Source organism: Balearica regulorum, chromosome Z (assembly GCF_011004875.1).
Source record: "Balearica regulorum gibbericeps isolate bBalReg1 chromosome Z, bBalReg1.pri, whole genome shotgun sequence".
In the NCBI taxonomy this organism is placed as follows: domain Eukaryota; kingdom Metazoa; phylum Chordata; class Aves; order Gruiformes; family Gruidae; genus Balearica; species Balearica regulorum.
Window position 1 is genome coordinate 40,532,096 of NC_046220.1, and position 15,488 is coordinate 40,547,583.

General features: G+C 39.8%; 1 protein-coding gene across 1 annotated transcript; it reads left to right on the forward strand.

Moving 5' to 3' along the window:
• The first annotated feature begins 1,545 nt into the window (after positions 1–1,545).
• Positions 1,546–5,054, forward strand: LOC142599562 (protein FAM240C-like). Its single transcript, XM_075740785.1, has 2 exons — positions 1,546–1,691; positions 4,201–5,054. Exons 1-2 carry the CDS (start codon positions 1,546–1,548, stop codon positions 4,331–4,333), a joined length of 279 nt encoding a protein of 92 aa, XP_075596900.1. The 3' UTR covers positions 4,334–5,054.
• Positions 5,055–15,488: the final 10,434 nt, after the last annotated feature.

Sequence of the window (15,488 nt, forward strand, 5' to 3'; positions counted from 1 at the left end):
TCTTAAGAAAGTTTTTCAGTCCGGTCAGACTTAGCACGGAGTTTGGCAAAATTTTTTGCTATTATTGATCTTTCTAAAAAACAGGTTTGTGAAAATGATGTCAAATCTAAAATATTCAATCTAGGAAGATGCTAAGATCTTACTTTTGTGCCCTTTTAAAACTTCAGGAGTTTAAAATATATTATTAGATAGGAAGACCTTACATAAATCTGCCTTCATTATGTTGTGTCTGACTGTCCTTCACTTTTCCTCTGATCTTCCACTTACAGCATCACACAAATCAAAGGTTTCCTTAGATTGGCCTACATTACCATAGTTTTCGTAGTATTTGTCAAAGGAAGCTCATAAAATATGACATTGTCTATGAAGCAGACTTGTGAGTACCTATCAGCGTCTATGAGGTATTAATTCATCAGCATTATAGAGTAAACAGTTGGCAAAAGTATCTAGTGACAGCAGAATATAGATGAACACAAGGACGCTAAAAGATTTCATAGGAACCTTCAAATTATGTGCTGATCTAGTCATAGAGCACGGGTTTGTTGGGGGTTTTTGTTTGTTTGTTTCTTGCATCCTTCCACTTGCTGAAGGGGATTAGTGGACTAGACCGATGCAGGAAATCCTGCTTCACAGTTGGGGCAGAAGTGTAACAGGTTGATGGTACTTTGTTTAACAGCATAATAAAGCCACATTTGGCCAGCAACAAATACAGTATATGATGTAGTTTATCTGGTTATTTCCTTTGGGAATAAACAACAGACTTTAACTTTTCAAAGTACCATTAAGGTCTGATAACCAATGCATATTTGGTAATATTAGCAAGTGCCTCAGCCATGATGAGAATTTTAAACCCCTCCATATTTGAATACTATGCATTAAGAAGGAGAAATTCACCTCATTTCTGCCTTTTTCTCATTTATTGGAACTCATCTCTATATTTTAATGAGTTCTACTGTTAACAGTATTTAAGACTGAATTTTGATAAATTAAAGAACAAGGCCATAACAAGCTCCCCAGGGCTTTGCACTCTGTGTGCTTCAACTTTAGATTCATAATTCCTCTGCATATTTTGTGCTTGATATCATTTGGAGTAGTAAAAGGAATCATTTAAGAGCAACATATTTCCCTTGGATAACAACCACCTATGATCTCTTTTAAAACTACAGAAGGTAAAAGAAGGAAAAGCCCTTCGTAATATCTCATCTGAACTCCGGTGACAATGGCATTGTATTTGAAAGCATTTTTCCCAAGTTCTTCCAAACCTACTAAAAATCTCGTACATACTGAGGCCTCCACAATATTTCAGTGAACTCTGCCATACATAGTCATTACTCAGTAACAAAAAATATAGGTATACCACCTAACTATTACCCAAGGCCTGTTTCAATGCCTTATATTTTGCTTCAAGGCAGAGTAAGCATCAGTTACCTATTCTTCTCAAGTGATATACTTTATTTTAATAGCACTTCATGAGAAAGAAACTGCAAGAGTACCTGCCTCAGGTTAGGCTCCTGACTGCTCTGACCTCCAAATTCTTTTCAGAAAATGAGCGACAATACCAACTTTAGACGCCGCAAGATGGGTGGTCAAGATGCAGAAGGGCTGAAGAACTTCTGGGAAAAAGTCATCCAAGAGCAAACTAAGCAACGAGAAGGTGAAGAGTCTAGGTTAAGTAAAAGTGCCCTGAACAAGTAAGTGATATTTTTTTCTTTTGCACGAGACAGCGAGGCATGTCATCACATGCTTTAAAATAAGGTACCCCGTTATTGTACTGCTTTATTCATAGCACAGATTGTGTTCTGGATCTTTGGCACCTTTCCTCTCACAGCTGCTTGTCTCGTATTTCCATGGCTCTTCTGCATGGAAACTCAGACAACCCTCACCCCTGAACCTCATGAGCATTCTTCAAAGGCCTTGGAGCATAGCCACATAAAAATAAAGCACCTTGGCACTATGGCTTGTGACAGCCAGAAAATATCAGGATTTTTACCTGGAAATGGTACAGCTTCACAAATAAATAAAATAGTATTACATTAAAGGGACAGGTAAACCACCCATTTAATGTGCAGCATAAAAAAAATCCATAGCATCTTTATTATGTTTAATAGCCCTTTGCATCATACAAGCCCAAAGATAGAAATGGTACAATAAGATTTCCCATGAAACATATTTCATAAGTATCTCTGCTATACAACAGATAAAAAATAAAGCTATTCAAATTTATTTATTTTTTTCCTCCAGACAGTATAAAGCAACAGGCACTGTCTAGAAAGAGCTGTGACTGTGGTATAGATACTCCGCACCAGCGTGGTAGACTGTTTCAAATACTTGTTCAACCTGTTGTACCTCAGGAGTTTGAACCAGGGTCTCCCGCACACTAAGTAAATCCCCTGACCAATAATGGATGGGGAAAGAGAAGATGAAATATCTGTGCCTCTTGTGTTTTTCTGATGGGCTTTCCTCCTGAAGTTGGCAAAGGTTTTTCTGCATAACCTTTCCTCAAAACTGGGACATTCACATAAATTAAGTTGACTTCAACAAACCGGAATGCGCTGGTAGAAGGCTGTTTCTTTAAAAAAATTCCAGGTACTCTGACCCTAATGCCCAAGGAAGAAGCTACTATTGTCCTTTTAAAGAGGAGCAAATCAAGATCTGGGCAGGCCTTGTGTCCCAACAGTCAGATGTAAACAGTCCTGCTCCCACTATCCTACTCCGGCTAGTCACTAATATTCCCAAATCCCAATCACCAAGTTGCTGGAGAGAAAACATGTATAATAAAACCCAGGAAAGTGTTCAGCTGCATCAGAAAACTTTGTCACTCTAGCTTCACAAAAAAACTGCCACACGTAGACATCGCAAACCAATTGCAATTAGGGGTGCAGATAATATTTTTAACTTCACAAAGTTAAAAATGTTAAAAGCTTTCGTAAGATCTTCTCTGAACAGAAAAAAAATGCAGCGAAATAACTTTGAATATGTCATAACTTCCATAGTTAATATGTCTTAACTGACTGGTCACAACTGAAATAGACCCAAGCAAGTTTCTTCAAGGTCAGTTGACCTAACCCAAATTGTTCACAAAGTAAACAATTTGAAAATAAAAAGATACTTTCAGGAGGTAATAGACAGTGTCATTACAAAATCTACAGGTCCACTAACTACCTCAGGTAAGTGGCACCTGGGAGAATTAGATGGCTCTAAGTATAGGCAAGTGCACCCTCTGTGACACCTAGGACACTAGCTGACAAGGAACACCAGTGCTTTCAATGGTAAGTTTTTACTAACTAATTGCACCAATTTTTTGAGGTTTAACTATACGCAGAGAATAGTGAAGCCACAGCAGGGTAAACAAAATGAGAAAAGTTTAAAACACAAACTGAACCCAAACTCAGAAGCCAAACTAACACAAGCATCCATGTGAAACAGCTACTGCAAGTTATTCTCAGATTAAATCATTGGCTGCTGTTCTTTTTAACACACCAAATGTAATATAAAAACCCATATATTCCATGATGCATTTGGCATTGCCATATGATATCTAATCCTACAGCATTGCTGGGTCAGGTGTTTCATAACACCATTTCCTCTGGAAAATGACCCAGCCAACAATATCTTGCAGTGGTCCCTAGTGATTTTCTCTTCCGTCTGTACTATACTTGTGTCTTGAAGCTATGTGGCTCCTCTTGCATGTGACATCAATTCCTTTCATTCATCATACAAGGCCTGCAGAGATGGTTACTTTTTTTCCTTTTTTTTTTTCTTCAGAGTAAACCCAAATGGACATATTTAAAGCTCATCTTGCTCTTTTCCACAGCATTTTACAGCAAACTTGAGGGACCAGAGGGGTGTAATTGTATTCTTTAATTTACATATTGAATGACCTTACTAGATAGACAGTACTTCTGTGTGGCTTTGAGAATACCCTAGAGGAAAAAACAGAGCTCTTCACACTGACAGTATTTCAGCAGTTGTTTGACTCATTAGGAATCCAGCAATGTCACCCACTGATAGCATCAGCACTATCCCTTTCTCTCCTGCATTCCCAATCTAGCAAGCTAGAGAGATGTGTAGATGGTAAATAAATACGGAACAAGTGCTATGGTGATGAAAGAGAGGAAAGCTTCAACCCTGCTGAAAAGCCCTGGATACTTTTGAAGGGTTTGGCTCAGTACTTGCTAAGCGCTTGTCCTCTCTTTGCAGACTCCGCCGTGAGTGGACTCTGCGGCTGGAAGGCCGAGCAAGGCAGGTCCAGGCGCACAAGAAAACGCAGAAAGAACAGATGACGCTGCTGTCCATTGAGGATCTTCCCTCGCCAGATAAAACTGTTGCTTAAAGTTACCATGAAAACACAGAAAGCGTTGGGCCTGACTCTGACCTTCTGCATGCACCTATAAACCAGCATTTACACTGCTGAACAAGCAAAAGGTCAGAACCTGGCCCTTTTCCAGGCTGTTTACCAGAGCTACTAATAAAGTCCTACTGAAATTCAGTGCAAGAATAAGGCCACAGTACATAATCTCAAAAAAAAAAAAAGCAAAGGGATAGATGAGAAGCAGACACCTTTAATTCTCCATGAGGTATTATTACTGCGATGCAGCAGGACTTTCTTATGTAACTCTGCATTTCCAAGTGACAGCAACATATTTCTAGGAAAGAGGATTGCTTGTTTAATAGGAATAATACATTCAGATGACTGCATGCAAAATTGCACATTTCCATTTACAGAGCTCACAGAGTCTGGCTTAATGCAGGTATAAGCTGTTCTGCCTGTCTTGATGAGCCACAGTGGAGGGACTTAAGGGTTAGTCTGATCAGCTAGACAGAAGGAGAAATACATTCATTAATGGAATCAGGAGAAAAAAGAACAAGCTTTTCTGATCAACATATAAGAAAATTTACAGATCTTAATCATTAAATGAACAGAGGAAAGGATTTTGACTTTTGTGGGGTAGGTAAGAAAAAGACTGCTGAGGTTATTACGGAACCAATCTGAGAATTGTCAGAGCAAGTGACTATGAAAGACAGTTGGAAATAGAAGGCAGTGAACTGGTTCATCACAACAGCACAGGAATGTTTTGCAAGGTATCACTTGCCATACCTGGGGTGCACTAATCCAAACATTGCCTCATTTCATCTTCTTCTAGGTCAGGCGAAATACGGGGAGGAATAACTAAACACAGGATAATAATAGTGTGTTCTGTTTACCTATATGTCTGTGCATCCAAATACCTTATTTTTTGGATGAAAACATTTAGTTGTTATGTCTTCAATTAATTTCCTTGATATGCAAGAGAAAAGTCATAAGTCTAAACAACTATTTTTCTCTAACAATATTGAGCCAGATGGAATTTTACCTTGCATCTTTGTTTACACTGAAGAAGTAGATAGGAATACATGTGATGAATTTCAAAACTAAACAAAAATTAATCCATTTTGACCTCACTGAAATGCTTTTTTTATCCTTTTTTAAATGTTTCATCAAAACACACAATTTCACAGAGTGTTCCCACTTTTATATAGTGACATTCTCCCATAGAAAAAAAACCCCTTTATCACACAATGTTCTTACTCCATGAAGAATTAAAACAATTAAAAACTTATAAAATGTTCTTTCATTATTGAAAACTGAAGGGAATGTAGAATCAGTCTCTTTTCATATAACCCAACCCAAAAAGCAATTGTTTTTCCAGTGTTTTTTTCTGTTAGAAAAGTAATGCTGAAATATAAATAAAGTTGTAGCTGCTTTTGCCTTTGCAGACTGGTCTTTTTCTTCTATGTTCATTTATTTCCTAATATTCTTTGGAAAGTTCTTTTGCTGCCACCCAAGTTAAACACTATCTCTGGTGAAGAAAATCAAATAGGACCTGAACCTGCTACCACTTACATAATCATAGAATCACAGAATCACAGAACGGTTTGGGTTGGAAGGGACCTTAAAGACCATCTAGTTCCAACCCCCTGCCATGGGCAGGGACACCCTCCACTAGACCAGGTTGCCCAAAGGCCCATCCAGCCTGGCCTTGAACACTTCCAGGGATGGGGCATCCACAACCTCTCTGGGCAACCTGTTCCAGTGCCTCACCACCCTCACAGTGAAGAATTTCTTCCTAATATCTAATCTAAATCGACCCTCCTTCAGCTTAAAGCCGTTACCCCTCAAACATAGTAGATCACTGTTCTGTAGTGGTAGCTAAAGGACATAGACAGGGCCTACTGAAATGCAGAAATGCCACAATCCCCACTTCCGAAAACAAGATCTATTAGATTTGCTAATTTAACCACTTTTTATGGTGGTGTAATGCCACCCACATCAGTGCAGCTTACCCCTACCCTACGCCAGTGTGACAAAAGAAGAAGATCCAATAAAATCTGGCCCAATAAGCATTTTTTGTTCTTTTACATTTAAGGTGAATGTTTTTAATTATTAGGAACACTTTTATGACAGTATATCGGACTGTTTATGAAGTTATATAAGACACAGGAAAAAGACCACACATGTAGATGGAATCCACACACAGCAATTTTCAGCACTCTCCAGAGAATACCTGAAAACCACCTTAGGTCCCCGAGCAGTTGCTTTTCCATCAGGAGCTCTGGTGAGGTCGAGGGATGTGTGAAATCGCTTTCACTACAAGCAGGCAGCATCATATTGACTGCACACCAGAGGAGTGTTGCGGGCATTGCTTATCTTCGCAAGTACATGGAAACCATTTCAGTTGTGAATGGGTTTCTGATACATCCACTGCAGCGCAGAGTATGTATATCACAAGTGTGAAAGACTAAAATCCTCTCCTCTTAGTCAAAACCAGCTCTCTGTAAGTTGCTCAAGTGCATATGCATTAGTCATGCTTACCTACTCTAACACATATTTTACAGGACAGCAGTACCCTGGCACCTCCATGATAATGAACACCAGATGCTTTCTGTTCCCAAATGTGGGTGTTCATCCACTTTTCACTGCTGCTGCACATACAACCAGACTGAGAAAGGAATCAAGTACTAGAAATAATAAAGTCTAGCAGCCGGATGTAGCCAGATATGCTGCTTGCAAATTGCAAAGCTGGAAGGAGAGAGTGAGGTGACGGGTAGTGTTTTGTCCTTTTGCTTTTGTTACTGAATTGGTGAAATTCAAGCCTGAATTTAGGCATTTCAGACATGCCTGAAAATGTCAACCCCAGCTTTCATTAAAAAAGCAAGCAAACAAAAGGCAGTTCAATTTGAATTGCTATATTAAAAAACATCTGTCTTATTCATATACACAACCCCCATTGATAAAACAGGATATCCAGTGAGCATAAGCTGTTGGGAGAGTAGGCCCCTTCAACTGAACACAGCATTTTTTTCCTCCCATGTCCTCCTAGTTCCTCCCCCTTTCCAATGAAAAAAAAAAATAAAAAAAAAAGAAGATTCAAACAAAAATTTAGATTACAATAGCTATATTAAGACAGTTGGACTAGCTATTTGAGAACAAAAACTAATTACCTTGATATTTTTTTCCTTGCAGTTTATTAATTTGCCTAATAGAAAAAGAATTTGAATTTAATATCAGTTAGTCTGCATAATCAGTACCATCCCGAGCCTGCACTAGCAAGACATTACCATGTCTTACATCTGCATATAAGCCAGTCCAGCACTTGTCTAAGCCAGTAAAGAACAACTAAAACTGTACAGGATAGGTCAGAGACTAATGTTTTTGGTCATGAGACTTTAACCATATGATATATGATGCAATAGGTGTGGATCATATCTATGAGGTAATGCACTTAAGCTGGCATACTGATGTCAGCTGCAGAACATGCACTTAGCATGCCCAAATTAATGTGCACAGCAGATAATGTGAGCACATACTACACATTCACATGGTTACTCTTAAGTGCTGTGTCTGACCTGGGAACCAGTGACTAATGCTTGAGAGACAGCAAGGGTTGCTTTCTTAAGAGCTGTGGGCAGTTGTTGAAGCCCATACTCAAATCAAGGCAGTCAAAAGGGTGAATATAAACCCCACTGAGCTGCAGCCGGACTTCATTCAGACACCATCCAGAAGCGCTCACACAGTCACTATACAGATAGGGCATGCTTAAATAAGCAGCAACTCAACACCTGTCAGCTGCTACACTTGAATTAGCGCTTAAATTCAGAGCAGGAGAGCCTTTTTTAAGCGAAACCCTTGATTGTCTGCACTTACCACACACTGATTTGGATCACAGAGCAAATTTAAGGCAAGCAAACCAGACTTCTTTCAGACAAAACGAAACCAGACCAGAAGCAACGACCCAAGTGCACACGGAAGGACCTCTAAGGATCTGAGACAAGCAGTAGCTCTTCAGACATTTTTGAGACACCTGCATAGTGGAGATACTTGGTCCAGCTCACCTAATTAGATTGAGTCCAACGTAAACCCCTGAATCATGTTTAGTCTAATGTATGGACCTCAGCAGCAGCCACTTTAATCTACTGGGCCGCTGGTAATGTGCTGAGTCACTTCCTAATGTAGATGAGTGTAACCCAACCAAAACAACAGAGATGGGATCAAAGCACATTAATACGTTGCATGTAGATCTAAAGGTGGACCTTAGCAGATAGAACAACTGAGCTCAGGAATGATAATTTAATTATACAGCCATCCATATGCACTAGCATGCATAACTATGCACAGCTTGGTCAACTGACCTACTGGAGCTGCATGTGTTGGAACAGAGTTTACCCACACTACAATAAAACTTAGCATAGATGTGGCTTCTGGAACCATAAAAGAACTACGTGTGGTTCAGTTTTACAGTTAAATGATAGGAATATGAGGATAATTACCAATTTCCTAGCCCAAATGTTCCTCCTAATTGCAAACTGGCTGTGTCCTGAGGGATGCAGTTCTCTACCTTGCCTATTAAACAGCACTTGGCTGGGGCTTCGCTGCCACAGTGTGAATAAGGAACAGTAAATCACATAAAAAATATCTGTGGATTGAAAAGGGCATCTGTAGATAAATGAGGATGAAACAAAGACTAGGTCTGGAAAATCTTATGCTTCCTGAGGATGCTTCCCATCATGAATTAAGCATTGCTATACTATTTATTTCTTACAGAGAAGGACAGGAGTTATCCATGGTGTTATATGCATTTGAGACAAAATTGCACACAAAAATTCAGTACTCAGGACTGATAATCAGAAATCTACTTATTTCTCCTATTTCCCATCTGTTTCAGCTGTGTGTATTTATTTTATTTAGTGGCCAGAGTTTTAAATATATTTCAAGCTAAGGTGGACACAAAGCAGGGAAGATTCCAGCCCCAAAAATGACAGTCTGGTAAATAGGCTGAAAAAGGGTTATATTACCAGGGAAGCCAAACTTAACAATAGGTTGTTATGTGCTACCTCCATAATTAAGTGTACTTATCTCAAATGCCATTCCTTAAATGAAAGAATAATTTCCCACTAGCGACTATTGACATGTGAGATATTACTGGCCTAATCTTTACCTGGTACTCAGTGCCAGTTTTCAGCCTCAATGGCTCTACTCATGATAGTATGACTTCAGCGGTTCGCAATCAGGGTCACTATTTTTTCCACAGCAAACAGCAGCAGCATCGGGGAGAGTTATAATTTCAAACAACTGCAGTAATAAAATAATCATCTGACAAAAATCAAAAGGGGAAAAAAGATGCAGTAGCAAACCTGAAAGATAATATTTAGTTTAGCTATTTTGGCCAATTCTTTGAAGAATAGCCCCTTTGTGTTTGGTTTCCACTATGATTGTACTGCATATCCAACATGAACCTTGGTGTTATTTGATCAGAACTGTAACTTTCCAATATATTTTGACTGCCCAACCACAGGGAACAGTTAAAAAAATAGACTAAATAGTGAAAAGTTCTTGATTCTATCAGATTTAGTATCTTACACAGAGGAATCATATCTGCAAAATACTGATTGAAAAAGCTCAGTCTGTACTGTCTATCTGTAAATAAGCAGCAGAAAAATATGTTTTCAAAGAGATTTTGCTATAGTTAATGTTATTTTTCTCCCTCTAATGTGCTACTCTAGTTAACAATTGCATCACTATTGTTAGAGTTTGAGGTTGCAGTATGCGTCTAATTAGGCAAGGAAAACACAGCATTACTGGAGTGGCCAACAGTCTTATTTCAGACAAACCTTTTGAAAAAGTACCAATGTTTGCCCTGATATCTTAATTTTAGTTTTTTTCAGGGTGATGTTGATTCTACTGCAGCTTCTTTTACAGAAATTTATTGTGTAAGATTTGTATCAGTGCTTTTATATGTATTCTAATAAGTGAAGAAACCCACACAATTGTTGATTTTTACATGTAAAAAGTTACAAACAACAATGCTGTCTCATTAATTCCTGGATATTTTTGCAGCAGAGTTCTTGTTAGAGCTTAGTTAATGATAAAGTGCTAACTAATGAATTCATACTTTGCAGCTTTTGGACAGTACACGACTTTACTGACTTTGTTGATACTGCTTCAATCATTAAATATGTATTTGTAATAACAAGACTAACAGTCACTGAAAATAAGCCCTACAAGCAGTAAGGGCAGTCTAATCTAAAATATCAGAAACAGCAGTTATTATCCACCATCTCAAATGAACACTTAATAACCTGGAACTAAATCCCTTCAGGCTCCATTTATGATATGTACACACTTCTGCTGCAGTGATGACAAATACTCGATTTTCCCAGAACTAATGACCCTCTATAATATGTACTAGGGGGCTGACAATTGTGTGGAATGAGTCTGTCAACAAACTAACAGAGTGCAGCCATGTTTGAAAAGTTTTATGCCTAAACCACAGGCCAATTTCAGTACTTCCAACCCATAATAAGCCCCTCTGGAGCCATATCAAAATTCTGTAGCATGTGTTTGGTCAAAAGAGATTCTGCATATGCTTTGTTTATTTTCAGTTTGGTTACCTTTGGCCATTACAGATAATTAGGAGCAATACATGAAAGTAATTAATATGTAACACTTCACTGTGTTCTGACAAAATACTAGTGTCTCATGGGATGTTTTATTGCTTTAATTGGTGGAGGTACTAAAGAATATCCTCTTTATCTCAAAACCAAAACAGGTTGGGTTTTTTTATTCCAAGGCACCTGTAAAGAAGATCTCAACGTAGGTACGGGTATATCTTACAGCTTTACTGCAGGGATTTCAACAGCACTCAGTTAATATATCACCACAAAGATTAAGGATGCAGAAAATAAGTATACCTGCAACTACATTAGCTGGTATATTTATAGTTTAACTTGGACTCTGCCATTACATACCCTGCAATCACCAGAGAAAAAAGCCAATCCCAATGACAAGGCAAGCATCTCTCCCAGCAAGCCAGCTTTGAAAAGTATAATACTGACTAGCCCAGATACCGCTAGGTTTGAGCCACTGTTTTCCACAAAAGCCAGCAAATTTGAGCAGGTACACTGCCTGGTTCCACCAGTGCCATCTTCTCTTTCAGGTATCCTGCCACCTGGAATCTCCGTCACTCAGTTGTAAAGGCTACTATCCAAGTGTAAGTTCTCCTGGCTGCCAGTCCTCAATGCACCTTAAGAAAGCCTGGTATTTCTGTTGGCAAGCAGGCAACAAGAATTCACAGCTGGGCTGCAGGATTTTTGAACGGAGGAGCTTTCTTTATGTTGTCAAGAGACAAGAGCAAGATTTGAATTGGGAAAAATATGGCCTTCCAGCATGAATTCCAGTCAACGCGACAAGCTTCTTGAGCTTTGCTCTGATCTGGTATGTAATTATTCTGTATCCCTGATCTGCAAGCCGTACCCCCTAAGCTGCAGAGCAATTCCTGACTTGCACACATATATTTCCTAACAAGAAACTAGAACTTGAAAGACTTGTCTCAGAAAATTGATTTTTAAAACATTTGAAAACAAATAGAAATAAAAGCACTCAATTATGCCTTCCAATGCTTCAAATTACTCCAGATTAATATGTCAATTAAAAAGTGAACCAAGCATGTACATGCATTTTACCTGTGTGAAACGTAGTTTTTCTAGCAGCATCATTTAATAAGTTGTAGCTGAAACAATGAAAGCCTTCCACATGGAGGACAGGAATTACAGTTAAAAATAAGTTTTTCTGTTCCAAAGAAAAGTACATGCAGACACATTATCCTAAATGCTTCAGCAATTCCAATCTCAAGTTTAGGAAAATGTCAGTTCGTAATGCCCCATCTCCAATCTGGATGCAACACAGACACAGCGCTCTGTCTCCTGGTTTCTTAATATTTGGTGTTATGCACAATTTCACCTGGCTGTTTGCCAGCCATAGGAGGAATACTTCAGAGAGGAAACCCATGCTAGGGAATGTAAAACACTGATCCAGCACATACTGCCAAGCAGCCTCAGGCACACAGGTTCTAGGAAGCTCTAAACACAAAATAAAGCTGCCTCCAGAGCAAAAGATTTTTGTTCTTTGGGTTTGGTTTTCTCTTGTTTTCAGGGGGACTGGGGATATGGGGGTCTGTCCAAGGATAAAGGTCCAAGAAGGGACATTCAAGTCCCCATGACAGTACTGGCAAGCTGAGCTTCTGCTCCCTCAGCCTGGAACCAAGTTTTGCCTTTTCCTGCAGGGCGTGTTTTGCACCTCTGTATCTGTGCCACTGAGGGAGGGCTCCACCGTCTTCTCCAAGCGCCGAAGAGACACACAGGTCTGTGCAGGAAGGCCACGCGAGAGGGATGGCCGCCCAGGGCAGCTGCCTCCACAGCTGCTGTCCTGCTAGCAGGGCTAAGAGCCAAAGATACCGCCCAATCCTCTTTCACCCCACTTTCCACAGCCTCCCCCCAGCTACTTAAAACTGCCGTTCAGCTATGAGGAGCAGCAGCAACAGCCCATTAGGTCTACCAGTAACAACATGGGAAGGGGCACAGAGGACAGGAATCTAGGTACACCCTGACTTTGTCTTCCCTGTCACCCTGAAATTGCGCATGACAGAAGCTGCTTGAGAACTGCTGGCTCCTCTCACATCGGTCCCAAACGCTACCAGCTGCAGCAGCGGGGCAGTCACAGGACAAACCCCGGTCAGTGCACGTGAGGCAAAGTTTCTGTTCGGTGTTCCCATGCAGCTCTATGACGAGAGGAGGAACGTATAAGCAAGACGGAAATGGAAGATCGGAATTAAAGACATGGCAATAGTGCCAGGGCAATACCTAACAGATGCTCTGGAGCCAAACAGAAGATCCAGGAAAGCTATTAAACTGTTTTTATATATTTCTCTAGACAAATAAAAGACTGTTCAAATGAAAATTTTAAATGTATTCTTTGAAGTCTCTGTTCTCAGGTGCCCTTTTTTCCCCTACATTAACATTTCTCAGAATTTATGGTGGAGTTATCATTAAAGTCATGCTGTTTTTTAATCAGAACAGCAGAGAAAAACACTCATACCCCATATGTGGTACTGTCAGTCCCTGGAATTCAAACTTCATGGAGTATCCTTCCTGAAATTCATAATACCTTTTTAAAAAATCAAGCGATCAATCACTAAATCAATCTTATTGTTCTGGAATTTCAAGCTTTCGGGGCTTTTCCTACAACTTTGAAGGCTTCAAGCATCTTTTGTACCTTAAGTCCTTAAATAGCCTTGAAACATGACCTTCAGTATATCTTCAGTCTTTCAAGCTCTAGCAGCTTTTACTAAAAGATCTTGAAACATCATGATATCTGAGATACAATCTTAAGAGCTGTCAGTGCTGATTTTAAGTTAAAATCCTCAAATTATTACATTGCAAAAAAGCAATGACAAAACCCTTATTTCTTAAGGGTCTTTTCCAACCTAACTGACTCTGTGATGCTATCCTGCTCCAGAAGCAAATTGCTGGGCGGGAATACTTTTATCAAAGAGAGGCTTGCACTAGTTTCATCCTCATAAGCTTGCAAAGCCACGCTGAACCACTGAGCCACTCCCTGCCTGCCCTGCCAGCGCCTCTGCTCTGCCTCTTCTACCCTGTGGCTGCAGGGCTCTGCAGGTCACTAATTCCATCCTCTGGCGTTGCAGAAACCTTGCCAGAGTTTTCCTGGGTGAGATTTCTGCTGGGTTAGGGAGACCTGGCTTGCCCAGGACAAACCCCCTTGGGTGGGCACAATGAAATGTCACGTAAGTGAAATTGGGAGTGGAGCTGCAGTGGGGAAGGGGTATGCCAGCATATCTTCACGTTCAGATTGCCTAATGCCACACCTCACCGGGGGCATTAAAAGTGCTGTGCTCAGACCAAGCAATTTCATTGTGCATGTAATAAATTAATGTGTAAGAAATCATTTGGATTCAATGGTCTTCAACATCTAGGGCTACATCCAGAAGGTTCACCCATGCCTTTGCTGCCTTTAGCCTTGAGAATTCTGCAGGGTGTTTCCAGACATGCTGGAAGCTCGGGGAGATGGAATCAATGCAGAGTGTAGCTTCCTGCTTCCAGCTTGGTGGTGGTGCGAACATACAGCCACGGTTTGTTGCCCCCCTGCTTTTCTCATTCAATGATTCATGTGACTTGAGGATGAGCAGTCGCCTTTTGGCTAACCATGTCTGACTTAGTCCTGGAGAGGCTTTGAGGGCTGACTGGGAAGCCCTTGCTTTCAGGGCATTCAAAACTCTGAGACTAGTTCTGACTACATCTAGCAGCAGAGGAAATCCAGCAAATTCAGAAGGATCTCAATTGATTAAGTGTGCCTCCTTCATCGAATTAGCAGGACTGGTGAGGAGTCCTGACTTTTAAAAATGCCCTCTTCATTGGCAGTTTCTCAGAGTCCAGTGTTAACGACCTTCAAGTCACACTACAAGACATAAATATCTCAGTCAGCTAACAGAGCAAAGGTGCCACAGAAATAAATAAAATAATAATTCACTGTCTATGAAGTTACAGAGGGTGCCTGAAGAGAGAGACAAGGAGGAACAGTCATTCTCAGTAACTTTATGTTTCCTCTAGATAAAATTCAAAAGATAGTTTGAGATCCAATTTACAAGGAATTGAGATTTCAATAAAATTTGCATCAAGGGAATAAGTAAAAGCAGAAAGTTATTCAGATGGAGCTAAAAGAGAAACTGGGAAGGAGGGTACTGACAACATTTAACATTTCTTTGTCTCCAAAGAGAGGAAGCATCATTAAAAGATGCAGCTCAGGAATTCTCATAGGGAAAAAGAGTTTAACACAATATAGTTCAGTTCCCAAAACTCAGGGGGCTTTTGCTTTGTTAGTTAGGGATAGGCTAATAAGCTCAGGTAACTGAATTCATACTTTAATTAGCATCTTTCCCCAAGTGCCACGTAATATACTGACATTATTTTACCTACTCCCTGAAGAAAGGTTTTGTTATATCATAATACAGAACTCCAAGAGCATAGGTGTTACTGCTTCTTTGAGCAAGTTCTAAAAAGATCCTAAAATTTCATGTCAAATTGTATTTGTGAGAACTGTGTTTTTTAAAAAATCTGTCAAAAAAACCCCAACCCTTCTCTCTATAGCACAGGTA